Source organism: Rattus norvegicus, chromosome 2 (genome assembly GCF_021556685.1).
Source record: "Rattus norvegicus strain SHRSP/BbbUtx chromosome 2, alternate assembly SHRSP_T2T, whole genome shotgun sequence".
NCBI lineage: Eukaryota > Metazoa > Chordata > Mammalia > Rodentia > Muridae > Rattus > Rattus norvegicus.
In genome coordinates this window covers 166,588,041-166,613,772 of record NC_141535.1, presented here as the reverse complement: position 1 = coordinate 166,613,772, position 25,732 = coordinate 166,588,041, and the positions used below count along the sequence as shown (strand labels likewise).

Here is a 25,732-nt window from a genome sequence, read left to right as displayed (position 1 = left end):
GCCAGGGTCTTTTATCTTGTGAAGTTGACACTATTGTATTGTTTTCTCTTTGATGACTCTCGGTGGTCACAGGTGCCTGCAAAACAATAAGATTCGCTCCGTCAGCGTCTCTGCCTTCAGAGGACTGCACAGCCTCACTAAACTGTAAGTCTGGGGTTAATTGGCTCCCTGGAGCAACTGCTTTCGGTCAGGCTAATCCATTCCAGTCCAAACCAGTTCTCCCACTCAGGAGCAGGGGACCTGCAAGTGCTGAAGGGACAATGTGGTAGGGGGCCTGGGACGGTGGGATTGGGAGCACATGGTATTCAGGTTGAGCCTTGATTTCACTTGTCAGGTGAGGCCTCGGGCACCGGCTCCCTCCACTTTCTTCTAATAGTTCAGACTCCGGGCTATTGTGGGAATACATTTTAAAACCTCACAGGAAATGCCAGGACAGGTGAGGTTTCTGGTTGAGTAGCTAGATTTCTTCATGTTCTATGCCATTGGCGTGGTGTCTTCATCAGTAAGGGCTCAGTGTCAGGTAGTGGAGCCCACCTAATAGCATTGTCAATAGCCTGTGGTGTTTGGTAATGTCTATGGAACCTCTTTGGCCAGAGTGCCCCCAAAATGTAACTCATTCCTGGTACTGGGAACGGGGGTCAGGGGACATGGTAGTGTATGATGTCCCCTCAGGACATTGTCTTCCTCCGTCCTATGGTGAGTGCATTCAAACTCTTTTCATGCGTACACCTTAGAAGGCTTCTCCAGTAATATGTTCCCACATGGATTTTCAAAGGGCCTTCGGATTAGTTACTCCTCCCCACACTCCCTCCTGTACCTTGACCTCCAACTCTACCCCTCTATTCCTCCTACCCTCCCATCTCCACCCCTTCACCCCACCCCCGTGTTCTAGTTTCTCTATTATTCCATTATAGCACTATCTTCTACACCCCTTCTTTGGCAGCCGCACCATTTTAATCTCCCACATTAGAGTTCTCGTTGCCCTCACCCTTGCCCTCACCCTCACACAAACAACTTAAAGGGAAAGAGACTTAGCGTGGTGTGTGGCTTCAGAAGTCCATCACTGCAGACAGCCTGGTACACCATCCCTGGGAAGTCCCCACTGACCTCCCTGTGAGGCCCGTCACAGACAGTGTATTTTACTGATCTCCTGCAGTTGATGATGGTCAGGATCAAAGTGACAGGTACTCTGTGAGAAGTGGTCGTTTCTGGTCTAGAGCAATGAATGGCTCTGAGACACGAAGATGATGGGATAGGACAGATGTGCATGAGGTGCAAGGGTAGATCGGTTATCTTGTACTGGAAGGGATGGATGTTCACAATCATGGTGCATTCATGAGAGAGCCCTACCATGTTCATGGATGGCTAAAGCTAGGTCTTAGTCCTTCTCGGCCTGCATGGCATCCAGGCCTGCAGAGAGGTGGCTTAAAATATGAGACAAACAGGCCAAAGTCAAACCTGACAGAAAGGGCAGATTTCTGGTTGGGGAATTTTTGCAAGTTGTCAGCTACAAGGTGTGAGAAAATCAAAGAAAAGGGAATTTTTTTTTAAATGGGGAGCCGGGGATGACATAGTGCTTGCCTAGCATACACAAAGCTCTGGTCTTGATCACCACTACCACTTAGAACCAGGTATAATTGTACATTCCTATAGTTCAAGCACTTGGCGGGCAGGGGTGTGTGGATCAAGAGTTCAAAGCAAGGGGCTGGAGAGATGGCTCAGTGATTAGGAGCACTGACTGCTCTTCCAGAGGTCCTGAGTTCAATTCCCAGCAACCACATGGTGGCTGTAATGGGATCCAGTGCCCTCTACTGGTGTGTCTGAAAACAGCTACAGTGTACTCATATACATAAAAAAAAATTCTTTTAAAAAAATTTCAAAGCAAGCCTCAGAAGTCAGAGGTCAGCCTTGGCTAGATGAGCCTGACTTTCTAAACAATTCCTCCCAAAAGAATAAATAATGGAGAGGTGCCAGTGTATTCCATTTATCTGGGCAAGTGAACAGCTTGCAAATGAACCATAAGCAGGGATGTGGGCAGAAATAGTGTTCTCATAGTGATATATGCAGAGTGCAGATGACGTGATCTGTGTCAGATGTGACTACAAACACTATGAGGGAGGAAGTGTTATGCACGTCTTAGAAAGGAAGGAGCTAAAGCTCACCAGAAGTAAATGTTCAAGGTCACACTGTTAATAGTCGATAGAATGCCTCATATTCTTATGGCTCTTGCTTCTGCATACTCTGTCTACTTTGCCCATTCTGTGCTTTGTGAACACCATGTCTTCACCCAAGATGCTTCTCAACTGTGCCTCCTTCCCCCACCCTCCACTCCTGTTCCTCAGTTTCTAATCTTTACAGATCAGGTGCCTTCTGCAAATGAGTGACCACATGTTGTACACTTCCCTCTGGGTTTTACATGTTGCCTAGTTTTCTTTTCATATCCTGTCTGCTTCTTGGGATTCAATGTCCTTCAGCGAATAGGCTGATATACTTCCAAAAACTATCCCATTTTTAGTTCTCAGTCACTATAACAAAATCCTCGAGATAATTACCTGATAAAGAAGAAAGATCTTGGCTGTCACTTTTGAGGTCTGTCCGATGATGAGGCAGCTCAAGGGGGTGAGAACTCATGGCATAACACTCACCCACCTCAAGCAGCGATGTAAGGAAGAGAAAGACATCATTAATCGCACCTCACAAGAGCACATCCTGAATGACCAGAGGAGACACACAGAGTCCTCCTTCCTAAGGTCCTCACCACCCCCCCAACACTGCAGACAAAGCAGTGATCACAGGCTGATACCCATCCAGATGACAGCAGAGCAGGTCACTAAAGTATAGACCAATTCATTAGCTAACTGTGGGAAATTTAAAGCTAGAAATGACATAATAAATGATAAGGGCCCTTAGAAGTCCAAAGGCAGGAAGTGCTGTGTGTAGTGAGCTGGTATAGGAGAGGCAATGGCAGGTGTGACTTTCCTTCTTGTAAAACATCAAAAAGAATAAACTCCTGCTATTATGTCTCCTCTCCAGGTACCTCAGTCACAACAGAATAACCTTCCTAAAGCCAGGGGTTTTTGAAGATCTCCACAGACTGGAATGGCTGTATGTTTCATTTGTGTGGTGTTTCCTTGTACTGCTTTTTAAGGTTCTAAAAACACACACAAAACTCTGTTCTTTTGTTGCTGGCAGGATAATTGAAGACAATCACCTCAGTCGAATTTCCCCACTCACATTTTACGGACTAAATTCTCTCATTCTGTTGTAAGTACTCAGTTAAGACAAACAGGGAGGGGAGATGGCTCAGAGAGAGAAGGTGATTGCCAGCAAGCCTGATGACCTGAGTTCAATCCCCAGGACCTACACAGTGGAAAGATCCATTCCTACAGGCTCTCTACTCTACTTATGAACTGAGGCATGCTGTCTTAGTTAGGGTTTCTCTTGCTATGAAGACACACCCTGACCACAGCAACTCTTAGAAAGGAAAACACTTGGGGTTGGGGATTTAGCTCAGCGGTAGAGCACTTGCCTAGCAAGCGCAAGGCCCTGGGTTTGGTCCCCAGCTCCGAAAAAGAAAAAGAAAAAAGAAAAAAAAAAAGAAAGGAAAACACTTCACTGGGACTGGCAATGGCAGGGAACGTGGTAGTATGCAGGCAGACAGGTGCTGGAGATGGAGCTGTGAGTTCTACATCTTGATTGGCAGACATCAGGGAGAAATGGCTTGAACTTCTGAGACACCAAGCCCAACCCCATAGTGAAACACTTCCTCCATCAAGGTCCATCAAGGCCACACCTCCTATGGCCCAAAGATTCAAACACATGCAACTATGGGGGTCATATCTATTCAAACCACCACAGACACACACACACACGCGCGCGCCAATAAATAAGTAAATTATTGTAATAAAACAATTTAAAGTTTTCCAACTGAAGAAAGAGACAGAAATAAAACATTAAAACTTTAAGTATAGCAGCATGAATTTATAGTTATTAAAGCCTAAAAGAAGCTTTCTTGACTAAAAACCACCTTGACCACATTCTCTAAGGCAACTTATAGGTCTGACTGCTGTAACAATGTTCTGCCAGTCCACCAGAACCCAGCACAGGCTACCATAGTACTGTACTGAAGTGTGCTTAGGCACCAGCCCTCCCATGCAGCAACCTCAGCAAAAGAAAAGCCTCCTACAACTGCTGCCAATGGGCACAGGCTTCTGTTCGGAGACTAATATTGCTATTCCTTGTGGGAGAACCAATGTATGTAGAAATGGTCTTACTACCAAAGCACTTCAGTACTGCAGGGCGTGCAGAGAAAAGGTGGGGGGCAAGACATGTAGCATGGGGCTCTTGAGATTTCTGAACAGCAATGATAACACTGTATTTGCCTGGAGACAGGAAAGAACCAGAAAATGTGACTTTTCGTGGTTTCTTTACTTTTTAGAGTGCTGATGAATAATGCCCTCACCCGTTTGCCTGACAAACCCCTCTGTCAGCACATGCCCCGGCTGCACTGGCTGTAAGTCAGTTTCCCTCCCTCCCTCTATCTATCTATCTATCTATCTATCTATCTATCTATCTATCTATCATCTATCCACGTATCCATCCATCTATCCACCTATCCATCCATCTATCCACCTGTACATCCATCTATCCATCCATCTATCCACCTAGCCATTCATCTATCCACCTATCCATCTACCTATCTACCTATCTATCCACCTATCTATCTATCTATCTATCTATCATCTATCTATTTATCTATCTACCTACCTATCCATCTATCTATGGGTCTTCTGTCACAGCTAGCTAGTGTATCAAGTTTCCTCACATTACTTTATTTTTATATTAAACACCCTCTTTGGCTAACTTCTCTAAACTTTTATCAAAATGCAATATGTGAAAGAGAAAAGTGTTTTAAAACCTGGAAGAAGGAAGACAGAAGGAAGGGACGTCACATGGTGTGTGTCACACTTGCTCTCCCTGCTGTCACCACTCACCTATTAAATTGATACAGAAAGCTAAGTCATTTAGTTTTATCCCTAAATTCTGAGTCATGAGTGCACTGCTTAGCACCAATCACGATACAGCGTGGTCTGTGGGATGTTTTGAGAAAGTCCCTTACTTGTTCTGTGTAATAGGTTAACATGGTGGCATTGCCTAGTAACAAGTATCATCCCACTAATTGGAGTTCTACCAATCAGTGAATGTGCCTGTTCAGGATGTGGGTCTGGCCTGGTGCGGTGGCCCACACCTGCAATCTTAGGAGGCTAAAGCAAGAGGCTGAGGAAGGAGGGTCACTACAAGCCCAAGGCCAGCCTGGGGAGCAGAGTGGGGTCCTGTTAACAACATAAATAAATAAACCACCAGGGTTTCGTTCATTTGTTTGTTTGTTTGGCATCTGGTTTTGGTATTTTGGTTTTTTGCGTTTTGTGAGTTTTAGGTTCTAGTTGGGTTTCTGGGGGATTTTTTGTTGTTTTTGTTTTGTTTTGTCTTTTGCTTTACTTTTTTTGTTGTTGTTGTTTTTCTAAAGAAATGTCCAAAATTACTGTTTAAAAGTTCAATCAACAAACTGCCTACTGAAATCAACAAAACTCCCTTTACCTCCTGTTTTGTAAGAAAATTTCCAAGGTTGATTGTTTGGTATCCAAGTTTACAGCAAATTAGACATGCTGAGTAATGAACTCAGGAAAATAAGGAGAAACTTAGTAACTAGACACAATCTAGCAGTACTCACAGAAGCAGCCAACGGTTAAAACTGTTTGCTCTGTGAGACTGGAGACACAGCTTGAGGATTGAGTTCTAACTTAGTTCTAACGGTCCTGAGTTGAATCCTAAGCAAACCACCCCCCTCCCCCAAAAAAATGTGAATTGAGACTATTTTTTTAAACAAACTTTCGTTATGTAGCCCAGGCTGGCCTTAAACTCACTAGCAGGTATCCTCCTGTCCCAGTCTTCCTATTGTTGAGATTATAGGTGGGAGCGGCTGCAGGCAACTTTTAATAAAGTAAACTTTGATTTGTCGTAGAACACTGCCACCTGGTGGTAGATTCATGAATAACCATTAGTTAAAAAAGGAACAAGAACAGACCAAAAGCCTGAACTAAGACTAAAGAAGCACGACTCTAAGCATTTAGCAGCCACAGAGTGAGGAACACTTCCTTCAGAAGGGCAATCTGATGTTCACTCTACAGCCTGACTTCAAATATGTTCCTCTTAGTTACTCTCCATTATAAACACACCCTCTTCAATGTATTCAGTGTTTAGGTCCCTTAATTCTTGATCTTCCCAATCTTTTGGATATATTTCACTATGTCACTGTCAACTTCAGTGTGATTCCCAAAGCAAGGAACAGTGCCCTTGGTGCTGATGAGACACTAGTTTTTCTCTAGAGCTTTCCAAGTTTTCCTTGGAGGTGTTAGTAGCTCTCCCACTTTTACCCTACAAGAATCACTGTTGCTTCTGAGTAACTTTATGTCGTTGGCAATTAAACTAAGTGTGTGATGCCCTTGGACCTAAAGGCAGTGTTCAGGGAAGGAACTTCCTCCTTGTGCTCTGCAAAGTTCTACCATCCACCTACTGCTGGGGTCAAAGGAGAGGTGCTATGTGAAAACAACCCCAGCTAGGAATATATATATATATATATATGTATATATATATATCATTGATATATATATCATTGATATATATATCATTGATATATATATCATTAATATATGTATCATTTATATATATATATCATTGATATATATATATATCTATCATTGATATATATATCATTTATATATATATATCATTGATATATATATATCATTGATATATATATATCAATGATAGGGCAGTAGTCTCCTACATGCAAAGCCTTGCACTTGGTCCCCAGCAGTGGAAGAAAACACAGGTAGCTTCTGATGCTGTGAAGAGACTCCGTGTGATGTCAGCTCCACACAGTACAAGCACTTGAGGGGAATATCTAGGCAGCTCCCCAGCATGAAGTGCAGAACAAGGGAAGCTCATATGACTGTCTGAAAGGGCAAATAAAATGGCTCCCAGCAGTGGCAGACTGTTAAGAATCGTTTCTAGGACACTTAAGTTGGGGAGACAGGAACTAAATATTTTCTTTGGGAGACTATCACAAAAAAACACAACCGTCAAAATGCAGAAAACAACTAACTGGTCATGGCATGCCCGGGCCCAACACAACTTCCACAAAAAAAACATATCACAAGGGGGCGGGGGACCAGAAAGAGTTCCAAAACAAAAGGACCAGTCATGAGACTGTGTCTCCCAGAATAGACAGGAAGCTATACTCTCAACACCACACTATTATGGCCACCTAAACAACACTCAACGATAACACTAATAAACATGCTAAAGTCAAAGGGGAAACTCTCACAGGGTCCCACCCGCAGAGAAGTACAGGCAGCTATTGCCTTCTGAGAGAGAGGGAGAATTAGTCTCCCCCAGTGAGCATATTTATACATTTATGTATGTATATGTGTGTGTGTAGCAGTAAAAATCAAAGAAAAAGAAACCAGCAATTTGACAGGGAGGGACTAAGGAAAGATGGAAGAGATTAGGAAGAAAAGGAAGGGGAACATGATGACCCTCATATCACTTTACTCTTGCTACAGAAGACAGACAATAATACTACATGTATATAGCATGGATATATTATATATGTATACCCAGCTGCTATGCAAATCGTAAACAGAATGTAAAGAAATGATATTTTATTTGATAGCAAATAATTCCTAGCCAATTTATTTATGTCTATGAATTTAATTTGTGTTTTATTTTTATGTTCTAGGGACTTTGAAGGCAACCGAATCCATAATTTAAGAAATTTGACTTTTATTTCCTGCAATAATTTAACTGTTTTGTAAGTACTATCTTTTTTAAAGTAATAGTGACTCTCCTTACAAGCCAAATGAATCCTTTATGTGAAACTTAGATAATAGTCAGATAGATAGATAGATGATAAATAGTAAAAATATCTATACATAATGAAACTATATATATATATGAAACAATCAGTAGAAAAAGAGAATATGAATTTGGAAAAGAACAAGAAGGGGTATGAGGAAGGAAAGGGAAGGGAGAAATGATATCATTCTAATCTCAAGAATAAAAGAAAAACAAGTCAATAACTTTAGTCTTAGTACTCCACAGGGAGAGGAATATCTCAAAGAGTTTGAGGATATCCTGGTCTATATAGTGATTTCCAAGCTAGACAGATGTAGATAGATAGATAGATAGATAGATAGATAGATAGATAGATAGATAGATAGAGATAGAGAGATAGAGAGATAGAGATAGAGAGATAGATCTTGTTTAGTATAAATATATAGCCCACTCATAAATATAACCTGCTCAGTCAATGTAATCTTATTCATACATAATATGTTTCAGGAATGACCATTTGACATTGGCATTGACTGTTTTATGGAAAATATCATTTGGGTTTCTCTTTGGTAGGTGTCTACAGTTTAGGTCCAAAGTTACTAGGAGAAGGTGGCAATGTTCTGTAGTGATAGAAGGAGTTAAATAAGTAGAGATAGCACATGGCTGCTTGAAGACATGTATTTGAAGACATGTATTGAAGACAGTATTTAAGTAACTGCAAATAATAGATTAAACTTCAAGGAAAGAAGGTAGATGTCCATTTCTCATTTCTACTGTGATAAAGTAAAACACAAAACCAACTTGGGGGACACAGTGTTTATTCTAGCTTATAATTCCAGATTGTAGTTCATCATTACAGAGAATTCATAGTGGCAGGACTTGAGGCAGCTTGTCACATCACCTCCTTGCTCAAAAGCAGAGAAAATAATGCATGTGTGCTTAATATTCTGCTGGATCTCTCTATGTCTATACAGCCCAGGACACCAAAGGAATGGTGCTGCCCACTTTCAGGATGGGTCTTCTTATATTAACTAAGGCAGTCATGGTGGTTTGAAAATGCTTGTCCCAGGGAGTGGCACTATTTGAATGTATAGCCTTGTTGGAGTAGGTATAGCTTTGGAGTAGGTGTGTCATTGTGGTCATGGACTGTAAGACTCTCATCTAGCTGCCTGGAAGCCAGTCATCTCCTAGCTGCCTCCAGAACAAGAGGTAGAATTCTCAGCTCCTCCTGCACCATGCCTATCTGGATGCTGCCAAGCTCCTGCCTTGATGATAATGTACTGAACCTCTGAACCTGTAAGCCGGCCTCTATTAAGTGTTGTCCTTATAAGAGTTGCCTTAGTCATGGTGCCTGCTCGCAGCAGTAAAACCCTAAGACAGAAGTTGGTACCAGAAATGGGTATTGCTATGATAGACCTGACCATGCTTTTGTTTGGAAGAATATAGATTTAGGACTTTGGATGTGGAAAGCAGTAGAAAGCTTTAAGTGGAGCTTACTGGGCCATCCTAGAAGGAATATGGAAGACTTTGTTGCTGAGAGTGGTTTGAACTGTGGAAGCCTGGCTCTGGATGTTTAAGAAGAGAAGAATTTTAATATGTGGCCAAGAGACTATTTTGTGGAATTTTGGTGAAGAATGTGGCTGCTTTTTGCCATTGGATGAAGAGTCTGCCTAGGGCTAATGCAAAGAGATTTAGATTAATTGCTTTAAAAAAGAAGTCTCAAGACAGCCTGGTATGAATTATGTTGTGTGGTTACTAAAATTCACTCTTACGACAAGTGTTTTAATGAAAAGAAGCAAGCTGAGAAAGGAAAAATGCAAAATATATGGTTCAGGTATTAAAGGGCACCAGGAAGTAGAATGGAACTGAATCCTGTGTTCTAGAAAATAACAAATTTAGAGAGAGGGACTTTGGGAAAAGATCCCATCCAGCTAAGTTTAGGTTCAGAGTGTTCGGACACCTTTAATCTCAGGAGACAAAGCCATGCAGATCTCTGAATACCAGAGATCTACAGAGCAAGTTCCAGGACAGCCAAGCTTAGGCAGTGAAGGAATTGGAAAATAGAGAACTGGTAGCAAAATAAAGGGAGGTGGTATGTTCCATCACCAAGTAGCAGAACTTGGCAGCTTTGATCTTGTGGCTCAGTCTTTAGAGTCAAAAATAGGACTACTGAGACCATTGGTTAGCCAGAACTAAGAAATGAGCAGTGATTAAGAAGAGACCAGCATCACTGAGGTCAAATCTTCTGGGAAGTGTTTTCTGAGAGTACAAAGAAGTTGTATTCCAGAGATAGCCATGGTTGTACCTCATGCTGCAGCTGGACTTGGTAATGTGTAGTAATTACCCAGGCAGTACTGAGTTTGAAGGTATGAAGGGGGCATGGAGAACAACTGAGGCTTGGCACTGAGAGGCCATGGAGGGCCATTGGTGAAGGTGCAGCCTCAGTTGCAGTTGACAGCCCAGGTCTGAAGGGGTCATGCAAAGGAGTTGAGGCTTAGTACCATGAAGAGAGCCTATGAGAGGCTATTGGTGAAACCTAGTTGCAGTGACCCCAGTGTATGCCAGTACTATGGGATGATCACCAAGAACAGCAGTGGCAGTGGGATGGAGTCAACTAGAACCTAGAGTGCCACCGAGAGCAGAGCTAGAGAAGTGACACCAGCTCTTTGGGGAGCACAAAAGATCATGTGTCGATCCCAGACATTGGAATAAAAAACTGTAAAACTAAGGTTCACTTGGAGACCCAAGATGCTAAAGATGCCAGAGCCATGGAATACCTGCCAAGGGAGTGGAACCAGGCCAGAAGAAATTTGTTATAGTCAACAAAGATGAAAAAGGACTGCAGATCTGAAGACTTCACATCAGACATGGAGGTTTTGGGTGTTTGCCTAGCTGGTTTCCTGTCCTGCTTTGGGGATTACAGTTAAGTGATTGGATGAATCTCAGAAGAGACTTTGAACTTTGCACTTTTAATATTGTTTAGACTGCTATAAATATATAGCATTATATATTATATAATATACTAAATATATTTTGCATTACACTATGTTTAGGTATGGCCACCATAAACTCACATGTTTGAACAAGCCTATGGGGGCCAGGGAGTGGAATGTCATGGTTCAAATATGTTTGAGCCAGGGAATGGCAGTATTTGGAGGTGTGGAGTATCTGAGGAGAATCCTAACTAAGACAACAATCAAAATAATTCCTCACTGCAACTCCTTCCCAGGTGATTCTACATTGTGTCAAGTTAGATTAGAAGCTGTCCCCATAGGGTTAAGTAAAAGAGAAGAATCAATATAAGAAAAAATGAGTTATTTCAATCACAAAAAGGAAGGGCTTCAGAAATCCACAGAGACAGTGACTGAACAGCTAGGGAAAATGGAGGAGAAGATACAACATGCCAAAAAGAAGAAAGACAACAGAGCACAGCTTCAGAAGCACAGATCACTGGCAGGAGGCAGTGAAGCGGGGTGAACTTACTACAGAGAGTCTGGGAGCTCTACCCTAATGACAAGCCCATCGCTCTCACAAGCCTCAAAAGCAGCTGTGGGTTTTAGTGAGACCATAATTCTTCTGACAAATGGGCCAGCAACAGGGAAAGGTTCTTCTCTTGTTCTTTATGATTCAGAGGCAGTGGGTAAGGCACCATCTTAAAAGATCACCTACAGTCTGGCATTGCTGAAGTCTGGGAATAGCAACCACAAGACAGGGAGAGAGGTAGGCAGCAGGAGCTTCAGCTCTGGTAGCAATGTGGATAGGGAAAGGTAGCCCCGCCCACAGAGTCTGAGAAGATCTCACCAACAGAGACTCGGCATGGAGTATTCATCCCTGAATCTTGGAGGCTTCTGGTAGATCAATATTTGGAACTGTCCCCTGTTGTAGAGTCAAGAATGCTGAAGCTCCAGAAAAATTATTTAGTGTATAACTGCATTGCTCCATCAGACTGATACTTAGAGGGTTAGAAAATGGAGCAGTATCTATCCTCAGTTCATGCATACCTCAGCACTGCAGTTGCTTCCTCTGCCTTCAACTTTCCTGGAAGACATCTCCTGCTAGAACATTAGCTTCTCAGGGATATGATCTGAACAGTCTCAGAAGGATGAGAGAAGACGCATAGCCCCTAAGCTGCAAAGCTAAATGTGTCCAGCAGAGAGCTTGGGTGGGCAAAGAAGGGAAGAGACCAAAATGAAGACAGTTCTGATAGCCATCCAGACGTTCGTCCAATAGAGACTTAGCACCTGTATAAGCCATGGGAATCACAAGCAACATGGTGCACAAACTCAGCCCGCCCAATGCCTAAGTCACACACACATCATGCCTCGGACCGGGGTCACCTTCACCAGCACAAACTGAAGCAGAGCTAGCATTTGATGGCTGTCTCTCTTCACCACCACCCCATGCTTCCCAATTCTTTTCTTTTCACTTTACTTGATTTTATAAGTTAGAGACTTATTTTCCTTCCTTTTTGTATATTCACCTCACTGTGTCCACTTTTCTTTTCTTCTCTTTTCACCTCCTACCTTGCCCTCTCTTTTATCCTCTCTTCTATACTTTTGGGAGAAGTTGTTGATGCTTTTTCTGTTTCCAAAACTTTTTTATTTCTATTAATTAATTAATTAATTAATTAATTAAATTACTTTTTATTCACATTCTTTACATTTATCTAACTTTGTTGCTGTCATGCTTTCACGTTACTGGAAATTGATTTGTGTTCTTTCCTTTTTTCCTTTTCTTTTCATCTCATCTAATCTCTTGCTCATTCTCTTCCCCTTCTGTCCTACTTTCTCTTCTGTTGCTGTGATAAACACCAGGCCCAAAGAAAGCTTTCATTTGGCTTACGTTCCAGGGTCACAGTCCGTCACTGAGGGAAACCAAGGCAGGAACTGAGGCAGAGACCGTGAATGAACACTCCTACTGGTTTGTTCCTCAGCCTCAAATTCAGCTACATTATTTTCTACCACTCAAGACCACCTACCTGTCCAGGGGTGGCCCCATCCACAGTGAGCTGGGCCCTGCCACATCAATCATTATTCATTAATCAAGAAAATGTCCCCAGAGAGTTGTCTATGGGCCAGTCTGAAAGAGGCATTTTAGAGTCCAACATGGCCCTAGTTTATATCATTCACAAAAGCCACCCAAATGCCCTGCCCCCCCCATAACTGTCGTGTTCTCTCCTCCCCCTCTATAAATGTATTTAGCCTGGGTCTCCTTTATGTCACCTTTGCCTGACTCCTTCCTTAATCTCACTTACTATTTCCACATTTACTATAAATAATGTTTAGCTTCAAGGCAAATTTTAAAGTAGTTTTATCACTTTGTCTTTCATGATCATTAATGGTCTTCAGTTGATCTTCAGTGGATTCCTATCATATACAGATTGATGTCACTGCTCATAGAAAGTGGTACTGGAGGTTGAACCCTCAAGAGTAAGTTGACCAATGAGAAAATTCTCTAAGACCAGGAGAGCTCCCAAAAAAACCTACAGAATCACAAATCACATCAGAGAGAGAGAGAGAGAGAGAGAGAGAGAGAGATCTAGGGATGAGGAGGAGGGCAAAGACTGTAATAGCACACATGTGATATGTGATACCAAAGCCAAATGGAGGACCATTTGGGTAAAGGAGGAAACTACAAACAGTGAAGCAAGTGAGATGGAGGCGGACAAAGGGCTCATGGTATGAATAAAAATGAAGTATTGTGGTATATGGAAATGCCATAAGGAATTCGTTATCCTACATGCTGAGCTAAAAGAAAATTAAAAGAATAGATTCAAAGACAACCAGAATCCCTTTTAAATGTCCAAAATTAGTCATTTATACTAGTGAATAGCACAGAGATCAGTGAAGATTGGGATGGGGGATGGGGTGTGAATCAGCAGTAAAGCAAGTGACCAACACATATAAGGCCCTAGGCCTCTCTCTCTCTCTCTCTCTCTCTCTCTCTCTCTCTCTCTCTCTCTCTCTCACACACACACACACACACACACACACACACACACACAGAGAGAGAGAGAGAGAGAGAGAGAGAGAGAGGAATGAGCAGTCAAGAGCAATGGCTACATTCTGATTTATATTGTTTTCCAAATACTCATATTTGGGGAAACTAATGAGACTGAGTTGGTCCCCTCAGGCCAGTCTCTTAGGCGGCTCCATCCTAACTCCATATACTAGCAAATCAGATGTCTGTGGTGCACGGAACGTTCTGTTAGATAAGACATACTTTGCAGGCTGAGGAAGCAAGTCTGAAACAATGCCTGTGCTCATAGCTGCAAGACACTCACTTTTTGTTCTGAAGAGGTCCTTCTCCATTTTTAAGTATAAATTTGAATTACATTTTCATATTGTCCCTATTAGAAGATTTGAGAAATTTAAGAATAAACCCAGACAGAAGGTGGGCATGGTGGCAAACACCTATAGTTGCAACACCGAAGAGGCTGATGCAGAAAGATGGTGAGTTTGAGGCTAGTCAGAGCTGCATAGTTGAGACCTTGTTTTCTAAATAAATAAACTGGACAATCAATCATACTATTTGAAATAGCTTGAGATGAAAATGCACTCTATATTCATGATTTTATGATATCTTTCAGAAGCTACATTTAGTAATTGTATTATAATTATGTCCACAAAATAACATGTATTTTTTTTAATTTTCAGGGTAATGAGGAAAAACAAAATTAATCACTTAAATGAACATGCATTTACACACCTCCAGAAACTAGATGAATTGTAAGTCTAACCAACTATGCATTAAGAGTGTTCTTTTCCAGTTTTACTTCATGTTAGTTACACATGTAATGTTTATGCATTAAAAATATTAATTTCCTTTTTCCAAACAGTATTATATGTACCCATGGATCACAAAATAATTCAGATAGCTTGCCAAAGTAAATACAAAATAAAATATGAAACAAATACTTGAGATAAGCTAGATAAGAAAATGTAGCTTTAGACAAAGAATAAAACCAGGGTAAAGTTAATAAATAAAATACAACCTACTCGGGGTTGGGGATTTAGCTCAGTGGTAGAGCGCTTGCCTAGGAAGCGCAAGGCCCTGGGTTCGGTCCCCAGCTCCGGAAAAAAAAAAAAAAAAAAAGAACTAAAAAAAAAAAAAATACAACCTACTCTGTTCTGTTTTATTGCTTCAAAGAGGCAGGATACCTGTTTCTAACTTTCCCATCCGTTTTTTCTCCTGCCTGACCCCTGGAGGTAGGTAGGGGAAGTTACTTTTGCTGTTATAACTCATAATCTCCTAATTCAAGCTCACTGAGAGTTTTTCTTGTTTACAAGAAGCTTGAGCCTTTCTCACTCCACAGGCACTGCTGCTGAAAGCCCCTTGTAACTCCAAGGTGACATCATGTTAGGCTCCCCCTCTGCACAGACATGTCCTACCCAGGAAAGTATAAGCCTGTGTGTCCCTCTGAAAGAAACCTCAAAATGCATGCTTTGAGGTAACTGTAAGAAACCGGGAAGAAAAAAAAAAACCCGGGGCTTCAGATTGTGTTCTTACTCCAACAAAAAAAGGAGAAAGGGGAAGAAAAAGGATGAAATATGGAATAGAAGTTAAAAATTGAGAGAGATGCTTTTTAGGCCCATGCTGGCTTTGAATACATTTTAAGTGCTGAAGATGTCCGTGAGCTTCTGACCCTCCTGCTCCTACCTCTCAAACGTTTGCATTAGGGATATGTACTACCAGGCCTGGCTCGTGATAAAATATTTTTATTTCACTCCCTCTTTTAAAGCCTTTTGACTTCATGGGTGTGGAGGCAGAGCTCAGGAGTAGGGCACACACTGAGCAGGAGCAAGGCTGTGAGTTCAATCCCCACACCAAGGAGTTAGTTCTCCTGGTATTTAACCCAACTCCCCAATGACACTATTGGAAAGTTGTAAATAAATGGTTTTCAAACGATTCTTCTACCAGTGATGGAAGTCTTCAGAAAACAATATGACATGTTTGCAATTGTTTCCCTAGGGATTTAGGAAGTAATAAGATTGAAAATCTACCGCCAAACATATTTAAGGATCTGAAGGAGCTGTCACAATTGTAAGACATTAACTTACTTCTTCGTTTCTTTATCTTGGTTTTTTTTTTTCAATTGTGGTAAAATAGACATAGCCTTGGGTTACCCATCTGTTTCTGTATCACTGGGTTACATCAAGATATTCCACTTTGCTGTTCAACTCTCACTGACATTCCCCTCCATAGGTTTCTGGTTTGGTCTGGTTTGGTTTTTTAAACTTAGTACAACTCTGAAGCCCTGTAACCATCAAGCTCGAGCTCCACCTCCATCCAGCCCCAGCCCTGGCAACCACCATCCTTCTTGCTCTCGCATGTCCGTAGCTGCTATTTTGTGACTGGCTTCTTTCTCTTACCATACCAACAAGGTACATCAGTATTATAGTATGTGCCAGAGTTCTCTTTGCTTTTAAGGCTGAATAATAAAACCTCGTACACTGTGTACAATCATCCTCCAGTGCGTGGACACTTGGAGTGCTTCCACCTTTTGGCTAGTTTGAGTAACGCTATTGTGAACACATGTCCACATTCAGTTATTTGGGTTCTATGCTCCTTCTTAACTCACAGCAGTCTTAAATATACCTAATGAAGGCATCATAAATCAGAACTACTATCTTTAAATCTCATTTAATATTAATACTCTCTCAACATTGTCAATTAGGAGCCAGTGCGCTGTAGAGTATCTACTCTGTGCTCTTGCGTGTCTATAGCTTGGGAGCTGCAGCACCCACTATACTATACCACATTCTGCAAGCCCAAGAAAAGACCTTCGAGGAACTTCCCTTTTTATTTACCCCTTTATACCTCCCTTTCCCAATAGTGCTGTATCAAGACAGTAATACGGTAATCAGGGATGAATAATTTATATTAGGCAAGCGCTCTACCACTAAACCATACAACCAGCCTTAAAGTACAGCTTCCACTAGAGGTATATTGCTTTTTCACTGCTGTAAGGTGAAAAAAATCCTGAACCAGAGACCACCTGCACGCCCCCAGAAATTAGGTGACTGGGTCACAAGGTAGTTCTGGCTTCTCTCTGTTTAATTGTATTTCCCACTAGAACTGCCCCATTGTACATCTCTCTGTGTGTGCACAGGGCCCCGGTGTCTACAACCTTCCAACACCTGTTGTTTTCATTTCTCTGGCTTACAGCCATCTTAGCTGAGAATCCTTCAGGATCTGATTTTCACTTCTCTGAAAACTGTAGTGTTGAGTGTTTTCCCACGTGTTTAGTCACTTGCCTGTCTTCTAAGGGAAAGAACTCAAGCACTACATTCATTTTTATGTGAGCTCCTTTTGCAGTTGTTGAGTTTTAATTCTTTACATATCCTGTGTATCCTACAGTCCTATGTCCTACAGGCAGAGGACTTACGTGTGTTTTCCCCTCTGTTATGACTGACATTTCCCTCTATCACAGTGTTCCTTCATTTTTTTTCTTTTTTGGTTCTTTTTTTTTCGGAGCTGGGGACCGAACCCAGGGCCTTGCGCTTCCTAGGTAAGCTCTCTACCACTGAGCTAAATCCCCAGCCCCGTTCCTTCATTTTAATACGCTGCTGTTTTTGTATCTTTTACTTTATTGTCTTTACTTTCAGTTTCACATCTAAGACACTGTCAAATCCGCTCGATGGAATTTTCTTCCTGTATTTTCTTCTAGTTTGATAGCTTTACCATTAGGCACATGATCCTTTTTGAGTAAGCTTGGGTATGTTGTCCAGTAAGGGTCTAATTCTATTCTCTTGCAGAGATTATCCAATTTTCCCAACACTGTTAAAAAGATGTCCTTTCATTGTTGAATGCCTTTGGCTCCTATGTCAAAAGTTATCTGATTCTGTCTAAGTGAGGCTGTTCCTGGGCTCTGTAGTTGATCCCTTTGGTCTGCACAGCTGTAGATTACTGTGCAAACCCTGACGCTGTTCTTTTTTCCAATACTACTTTTGCTACTTGGGCTCCTCCGATGTCATAAACTTCAATATGGACTGAGTCTTCCAACACCATGAACAAGAGTATCTTTCCCTTCACTGCTGCTGATTTCATTCATTTTCTGCTACTATAACAAAATACAGCAGCCTGCCTAATTTGTAACCAATCGAATTTTACATGGCTCCCTGTTCTTGAGGTTAAGAAGTTCAAAAGTCAAGGCCAAATCTAGTGAAGTACAATGTCATCCTCAGCTAAACTCTGTCTCTAATAAATAAATTAGCATTTTTCTGATGAATACTGATTCTGAGTTTTCTTTATATATCTGTGTGTCTTCTTTTAGTAAATATCTACTCATGTTCTTTGTCTATTTCTTTATCAGATTATTTGTCTTTTTTCTACTGCATTGAGTTCCCTATTTTTTTAGCTGTTAATCCATCCTCAATAGATGCCCTGCAGGGGTAAGGATGTGGCTCAGTGGTGGAGTCTGTGCTTAACACAGTGCATGCAGAACAAAACAAAGAAGTAGGGGGCTGGGGATTTAGCTCAGTGGTAGAGCGCTTGCCTAGCAAGCACAAGGCCCTGGGTTCGGTCCCCAGCTCCGAAAAAAAGAAAAAAAAAAGAAGTAGAGGAAGAGAGGAAAAGGAAGAGAGTGCTTTGCACGTCATTTTTCCATGCCGTAGGCGTCTTTCATGCTGTGGAGCTTTTGGGTTTGATACGGCCCTCGTTGACTCCTGTTGCTTTTACTGTTTGTATTTTGGAAATTACATCCAAAGAAATCACTGCCAGGCCAGTGTCCTGAGGTCTTTTTCTATGGTCTCAGGGTTCACATTTAATTTTTCAATATACTTGGGAGTCGTACTATAATTTTTTTGGTAAATGTCTCAAATTCATTCAAAGTCAACAAATATATTTTCTTTGCCCAAGCAATTTTTAGGAATGACTTATGGCTGTCTTTTTTAAACTCAGGAATATTTCTTATAACCCGATCCAGAAAATTGAAGTAAATCAATTTGATTATCTTGCCAAACTCAAGTCTCTGTAAGTATATGAATATTCAGTTTTACTTCAACACTAATAGCAGACATGCTCTTGTGTCTTTTAATTATGTTTTATTTCCAGCTCCACAAAAATATGAGTCCTTAATGAACTGTAGACATATAGTTATTGCTCCTATATCATGTGTTAATAAGATAAAAATTAAATGATAATGAACCTCTATCTCTCTCTGTGGCACCAAGATTAAGATATTGAATTATGCGTTTATGTTCTCTGAATGTATGGTGCATATTCACTGCTCCATTGATTGTGGGTGGTTAAGATTTACTAGAGGATCTCTCCTAGTTTGCTTCTCCATTGCAGTAATAAAACAATGACTAAAATCAACTTGTGGAGAAAAGAGTTTATTTATCCTATAGGTTTCGATCCACCACTGAGGAAAGTCAAAGCAGGAACTCAAAAACCATGGAGGAATGATGCTTTCTGGCTTGCTTGCCCTCCAACATCAATCATAATCAAAATGCCCCACAGATACCCACTAACCAAAATGATGGAGGCAGTTTCCACGTTTGAGGTTCTCTCTTCCCAAGTGTGTCAAGTTGACAACAAAGATTAGCATGTTTACCATAAAATGGAATTTTCTAGACTATGTAAATCATGACTTCCAAACACACACACACACACACACACACACACACACACACACACACACACAAACACACAGGCCAAAAGTTCTTTAATGTCTAATTGCCTTTAAAAGATAAGCCTCAGTTCATCTTACCTAACTATTCTACAGTAAAATAGCACTTTATCAGGAAAAAAGTATGACTTAAAAGGTATTGGAAAAATTAAAGATGTCCAGAATATACTGTGTATGCTCTTATTCAACAAACATTGATTGACTAGTTAGCATGCATTAGGCGTTGTATCATGAACTATGAAGATTTTTTAAAGGATATACATGTCTATAAATCATAAAAGTGTCTAGATAGCTAAGTCTGAGCATTTCACTTAGAATAATGTTAACTAAAGGCATCTTACTACATTGTCTTTCACAAAAATAATTGTTTTCTTATACTGTGAGTAACATATGTTCTTTTGACTATTACTTGGTATTTTTAGCAGCCTTGAAGGAATAGAAATTTCAAATATCCAACAAAGGATGTTTAGACCTCTCATAAATCTCTCTCACATGTAAGTAGATGTTTTCTTGTTGTTCACCTTGGTTTTAATTTTTATGTCCCCACGTAATACACCCATACCAAATATAAATAAAATATTAACAATTTCTACTAATTTTTCTCTGTATAGTTAGTATTGGTGTCCCTCTTCCAAAGCATATGTTGTGATCTTAACCCCAAAGTGAAGGTATTATTAAAAGGTGAAGCCTTGAAAATCTGATTAGTTCCTCAGTGCAGAACCTTCATGAACAGCATCAATACCACTTTTAAAGAGAATTGAAATCCAGGGTGGTGGCACACCACCTTTAATCCCAGCACACCACCTTTAATCCCGCCCTTAATGAACTTGGAGACAGATGATGGGAGTGAGACTGGTCTATATGAAGAATTCAAAGCCAGTCATGGCATCATAGTGATGTCCTGTCTCAAAACAAAAATGGGGCTGGGGATTTAGCTCAGTGGTAGAGCGCTTGCCTAGGAAGCGCAAGGCCCTGGGTTCGGTCCCCAGCTCCGAAAAAAAAGAACCAAAAAAAAAACAAAAAACAAAAATGAATTTAAGAAAGGCTTGAGCTAGTACATCAAAGCTCTAGGTTTGATGGATTCCCACAAGCGGGGAGAGAAAGAGGAAGAGGGAGGCATCCTAGGTGGAGAGATAGCTCATTTGAGAAAAGTGCTATGAAAACATGAGAACCCAAGTTTACCACCATCCATGTGACCCTAGTACCATGTGAACCTATAGTCATGTGAGTCTATAGCCATGTAAGCCTCTACCATGAATTACACAAAAAAGCGGAAATAAGAAAGTTAAAAGTATCAAACTTCAGGAGAGAAAAGAAGGAAGGAAGGAGGGAGGAGGGAACGCAAGGAGGGAGGGAAGGAAGGAAGGAGGGAAGGAAGGAGGGAGGCTCTCTCTTGCACCATCCACTCTGTGAGCATACATAGTAAAAATGTGCCAGGAAGCAGCACTTTACCAGGTACCTAATAAGCTGACACCTTGACCTTGGACTTCCCAGCATGGGGAACTGAGAAATAAATGTTTATTGTTTAAACTCCCAGGCTATGGAATTTTTCAGCAGCCTAGATAGTCTCAGACATCAGTATTCGATAATTAACTCCTAAAGTTTGTCATTATCTGGACAGATTTTAGTTTTCCACCCTCTGGAAAAATTTTATGGGAAAAATTTCAAATACCAAGAAACACAAATGTAAGAGGGGTCTACTCAGTCTTACAAAACATACACATCTCTGATACCAGTCACAGATGCTGATATTTACCTGACAAGATAGTGATGTACACACTTTGTGTGAGTGCCACCAGATGAGGAAACAGGAATGTATCTAAGTAATATAAAAGAATTACAAACAAGGCTGGGGAGGGGGTGCCTGAGTTCAGACGCCTGGAACCCAGGTAGAACCCAGCACAAGTGGTGTATGTGACATCTCAGCTGGGACACAGGGACAGGACCATCCAACCTGAAGCTCAGGAGCCTCATAACCTGGACTATAAAGTGCAGCAATGAACAAGGTAGAAGGTAGAAGGGCAGGATCAACATCTGAAGCCATTTTCTGACCATGCATGGGACACAGGAGTCAGGTCTATGCACACATCTCATACTACACAACATGTGCATTAATTTGTAGCAATTATTTCTTATTTTTACATATCATTATTTCTTATGTGTTTACATATCATGTAAATGTATAATAAATAAACATATAATATATGAACACGTATTTAAAATAGATATAAATAGTTGTTACAAATTAATGGTGGGAGAACTCCTCCCCAGGGAATCTTGTCCCTAGTATCAGAGTGTGATTGGAGGAAGTGTGTGGGTGAAATGATAGCCTTTGTGAATTCTTTGCATTGCGTCTGGCTTTGCATTGATCATAGGCCTCATAAGTACTTTGGGTTGAGTTACTATCATAGCAAGCACTAGACTGTTCTTCACACTGTGGTAATTTTTCAATACTTGAGAAGTGTCTTAACCACTCTGTACTCTTCCTTGCACCATAAGTCTAACACAGGGCATTGTCTCTGTTTCCCAGGATTCCTCAGAGACAAGGCTTTCATAAGGTCCTCTGCTTGCTCACCACAGAACAGCCTGGCCAAGAACTGTGTTTATTGAAAAAGATCCTCATAGCTCACATGACCCAGAAATAAGTAAAAGAAGAGCCAGGTGTGGGCAGGAATCATGGGAACAAGAGTTGAATAGTAGGGGTGGGGGATTTAGCTCAGTGGTAGAGTGCTTGCCTAGCAAGCACAAGGCCCTGGGTTCGGTCCCCAGCTCCGAAAAAAAGAAAAAAGAAAAAAAAAAAAAGAGTTGAATAGTGGTCTTAGCCAAGCTGCTGAAATAAGCCATTTGCATGCCGTCAACAAGGTTCAGGGTTTCCTCTTACGGTATTTGATTACCCTGAGCTAGGGAGGGCTTCCACAGAAACACCCACCACGATTCCTGTGGCTGGAGAACAGCTTCCCTCAGAAGAAACAAAGACACTACTGCTAAAAGATGAGTCTGTGCTAAGCAGCTTACCTAGCAAACAAGTCCCCACTGAGGTTCTGTTGGTGAAAGAGATTCAGCCTCAGACCCTTAAAACAAGAAGCAGCAGCACACCCCTCCTTATACTCTCCATCACAGCTCATAGAGACATGCAAACAACCAGATGGGCATAGCAGAAACTGCCCTGCCCTTGTGCAAGACACAAAATGGCCTCCACCTTGTATCGTTTACTACTGCAACTGTTTGCATTAGGGAGGTCATGTCTACGTTTTGCCACCACTCTTTGCCCGTAAGGCAGATGGACACAGTTTGAATTCCAGTCTCTACTATCACTAGAAAAATTCCTGTCAAACAATTCTCCTCCCTTGAAGATTTACCTCCTCTTAGGGTATTGCTAACACTGATCTCATGGAGTTCATTGGAGAACTTATTCCTGGTAGTTATTATTTTTTTACAAAACTTTTTTTAAAGATGTATTTATTTTCGTTTATAAGAGTACACTGTTGCTCTCTTCAGACACACTAGAAGAAGGCATCAGATCTCATTACAGATGGTTGTGAGCCACCATGTGGCTCAGGGTAATCAAATACCCTAAGAGGAAACCCTGAACCTTGTTGATGGCATGCAAATGGCTTATTTCAGCATCTTGGCTAAGACCACTATTCAACTCTTTTTTTTTTTTTCTTTTTTCTTTTTTTCGGAGCTGGGGACCGAACCCAGGGCCTTGTGCTTGCTAGGCAAGCACTCTACCACTGAGCTAAATCCCCAACCCCTACTATTCAACTCTTGTTCCCATGATTCCTGCCCACACCTGGCTCTTCTTTTACTTATTTCTGGGTCATGTGAGCTATGAGGATCTTTTTCAATAAACACAGTTCTTGGCCAGGCTGTTCTGTGGTGAGCAAGCAGAGGACCTTATGAAAGCCTTGTCTCTGAGGAATCCCGGGAAACAGAAACAATGCCCTGTGTTAGACTTATGGCTGCTGGGAATTGAACTCAGGGCCTCTGGAAGAGCAGTCAGTGCTCTTAACCACTGAGCCATCTCTCCAGCCTTATTCCTGGTATTTAAAACATGCCCAGGAAGTGGTGTTCGTGTTGCTACTGACACGAGAGCAATTCTTTTTTATCCAGGTGATGTCTTTATCCAAGCAATTATGTCTATAGATGAAAAAATTCACTCAACATTTAACTCTTCATCATGTTTTCAAATCTAGTGTGAGGGATAGAGGTGGTTAGTAGTTATAGATAATAATGTAATGTAATAACTTTTGTAACAGAAAAGCCATGGGAGCAGCAAATAGAAAGAATTTAATTTTTCCCCTAAGAGCAGCTTAGTAAGATCAGCTGTGGCAAAGCTATGGCGATATGAGCTTCATAACCATGTGTTTATACCACTAATACCCTTTAACACAATTCTTAGGTTGTGGTGACCCCCAACCACAAAATTATTTTCGGTACTACTTTATAATTGTAGTTTTGCTACTGTTATAAATTGTAATGTAAATATCTGTATTTTCTGATGTCTTAGGTGACCCCTGTGGAAGGGTCATTCAACTCTCAAAAGGGTCACAACCCACTGTTTGAGAACCACTGGTTTGTATGGACTGAAATCTGGAAATAGCCATAGAGAGCTTCTTTGGATAAAGAAGCTAAGCATTTATGCCTATGCTAAGACAGGTCTAACATACATTCACCATGCCTGCTTGCAGTTCTTACCCACACACTCTTTTACTACGAAGTCAAGTGATTAAGAGATAAATTTTGAACTTAAGAATTATGATTGGTAGGGGTTGGGGATTTAGCTCAGCGGAAGAGCGCTTGCCTAGGGAGCGCAAGGCCCTGGGTTCGGTCCCCAGCTCTGGAAAAAAAGAAAAAAAAAAAAAAGAATTATGATTGGTGGGGTTGGGGATTTAGCTCAGTGGTAGAGCGCTTGCCTAGCAAGCACAAGGCCCTGGGTTTGGTCCCCAGCTCCGGAAAAAAAACAAAGAATTATGATTGGTAAGGAAATGTTTTCTATTCCACTGGATCTTTTTTTTTTCTTTTTTCTTCTTTTTTTCGGAGCTGGGGACCGAACCCAGGGCCTTGCGCTTGCTAGGCAAGCGCTCTACCATTGAGCTAAATCCCCAACCCCTCCACTGGATCTTATATGAACACTTTTCCTACTGAGAAAATGTTGAAAACCTATGTCAAGGATGATATTAAGTATATGTTATGATTTTGTCGTTGTAACCAGATACTTTAAGAAATTTCAGTACTGTGGCTATGCACCACACGTGCGCAGCTGCAAGCCCAACACGGATGGGATCTCCTCTCTTGAGAACCTCTTGGCAAGCATCATCCAGAGAGTCTTTGTCTGGGTCGTGTCTGCCATCACCTGCTTTGGAAACATCTTCGTTATTTGTATGCGACCATACATCAGGTCTGAGAACAAGCTGCACGCCATGTCCATCATGTCTCTCTGCTGTGAGTATTTCCTGGCTAAAGAGCAGCTCGGCTCGAACTGTACAGAATTGTCGCTACTAGAAAATAAATTCTGCGGGGCTGGAGGGGAGGTGCAGTGGTTGAGAGCCATACCGCTCTTCCAGAGGACCCAAGCTGGGTCCCCAGCACCCACATGAGGTGGCTGACAACAGCTTATAACTTCAGCTCCACAGACTCCAACACCTAAGAGGCAGGCAGGCAGGCAGACAGACAGACAGCCATGGCCCACAGTTTGAGAGAGGAAGAGGCTAGAGTCTAGGAGATGAATCAGCAGTTAAGAGTACATGTAGTTCTCACAGAGGACTCAGGTTCAAATCCCAGCACCCACATGGTAGTTTACAACTATCCAGGGGATCCAACCCCCTCTTCTGACCTCTGTCCACACCTCTGTGCCTACCCATATGATACACATTCTTACATGCAAGCAAACACACCCATACTCAAAATAAATAAATAAATAAATAAATAAATAAATAAATAAATAAATAAATAAATTTTAAAAGAAAATTTAAGAGGGAAAGCAATTTCCATGAGTATTAGAATTATGAGATATAAAAATCTTTCTTCTTTTTGTTTATATGGTATTTCTGCATTTTCTATTATTAAAAGCACAAATCACTTTAGTCATAAGAAAATCAGTTTTTAAAGTAAGAAAGCATAGAGGCGGGAGAAATGGCTCGGCAATTCAGAGTGGTTTCTTCACAACCACCTGTAATTCTAGTTCCACGGGATCCAATATTT

General features: G+C 41.3%; 1 protein-coding gene across 6 annotated transcripts in view; it reads left to right on the top strand.

Annotated features, from left to right (window-relative positions):
- Rxfp1 (relaxin family peptide receptor 1) overlaps positions 1-25,732 on the top strand; it is a 121,008-nt gene that overhangs the window by 83,185 nt on the left and 12,091 nt on the right. For 3 of the 6 annotated variants that reach the window (XM_087619526.1, NM_201417.2, XM_087619522.1), the window contains 10 exon segments: positions 73-144; positions 3,034-3,105; positions 3,193-3,264; positions 4,439-4,513; positions 7,802-7,873; positions 14,553-14,624; positions 15,868-15,939; positions 18,799-18,870; positions 19,951-20,022; positions 24,744-24,973. In XM_087619526.1, the coding sequence (XP_087475652.1) occupies positions 73-144; positions 3,034-3,105; positions 3,193-3,264; positions 4,439-4,513; positions 7,802-7,873; positions 14,553-14,624; positions 15,868-15,939; positions 18,799-18,870; positions 19,951-20,022; positions 24,744-24,973 (881 nt within the window). 6 annotated transcript variants of the gene reach the window in all.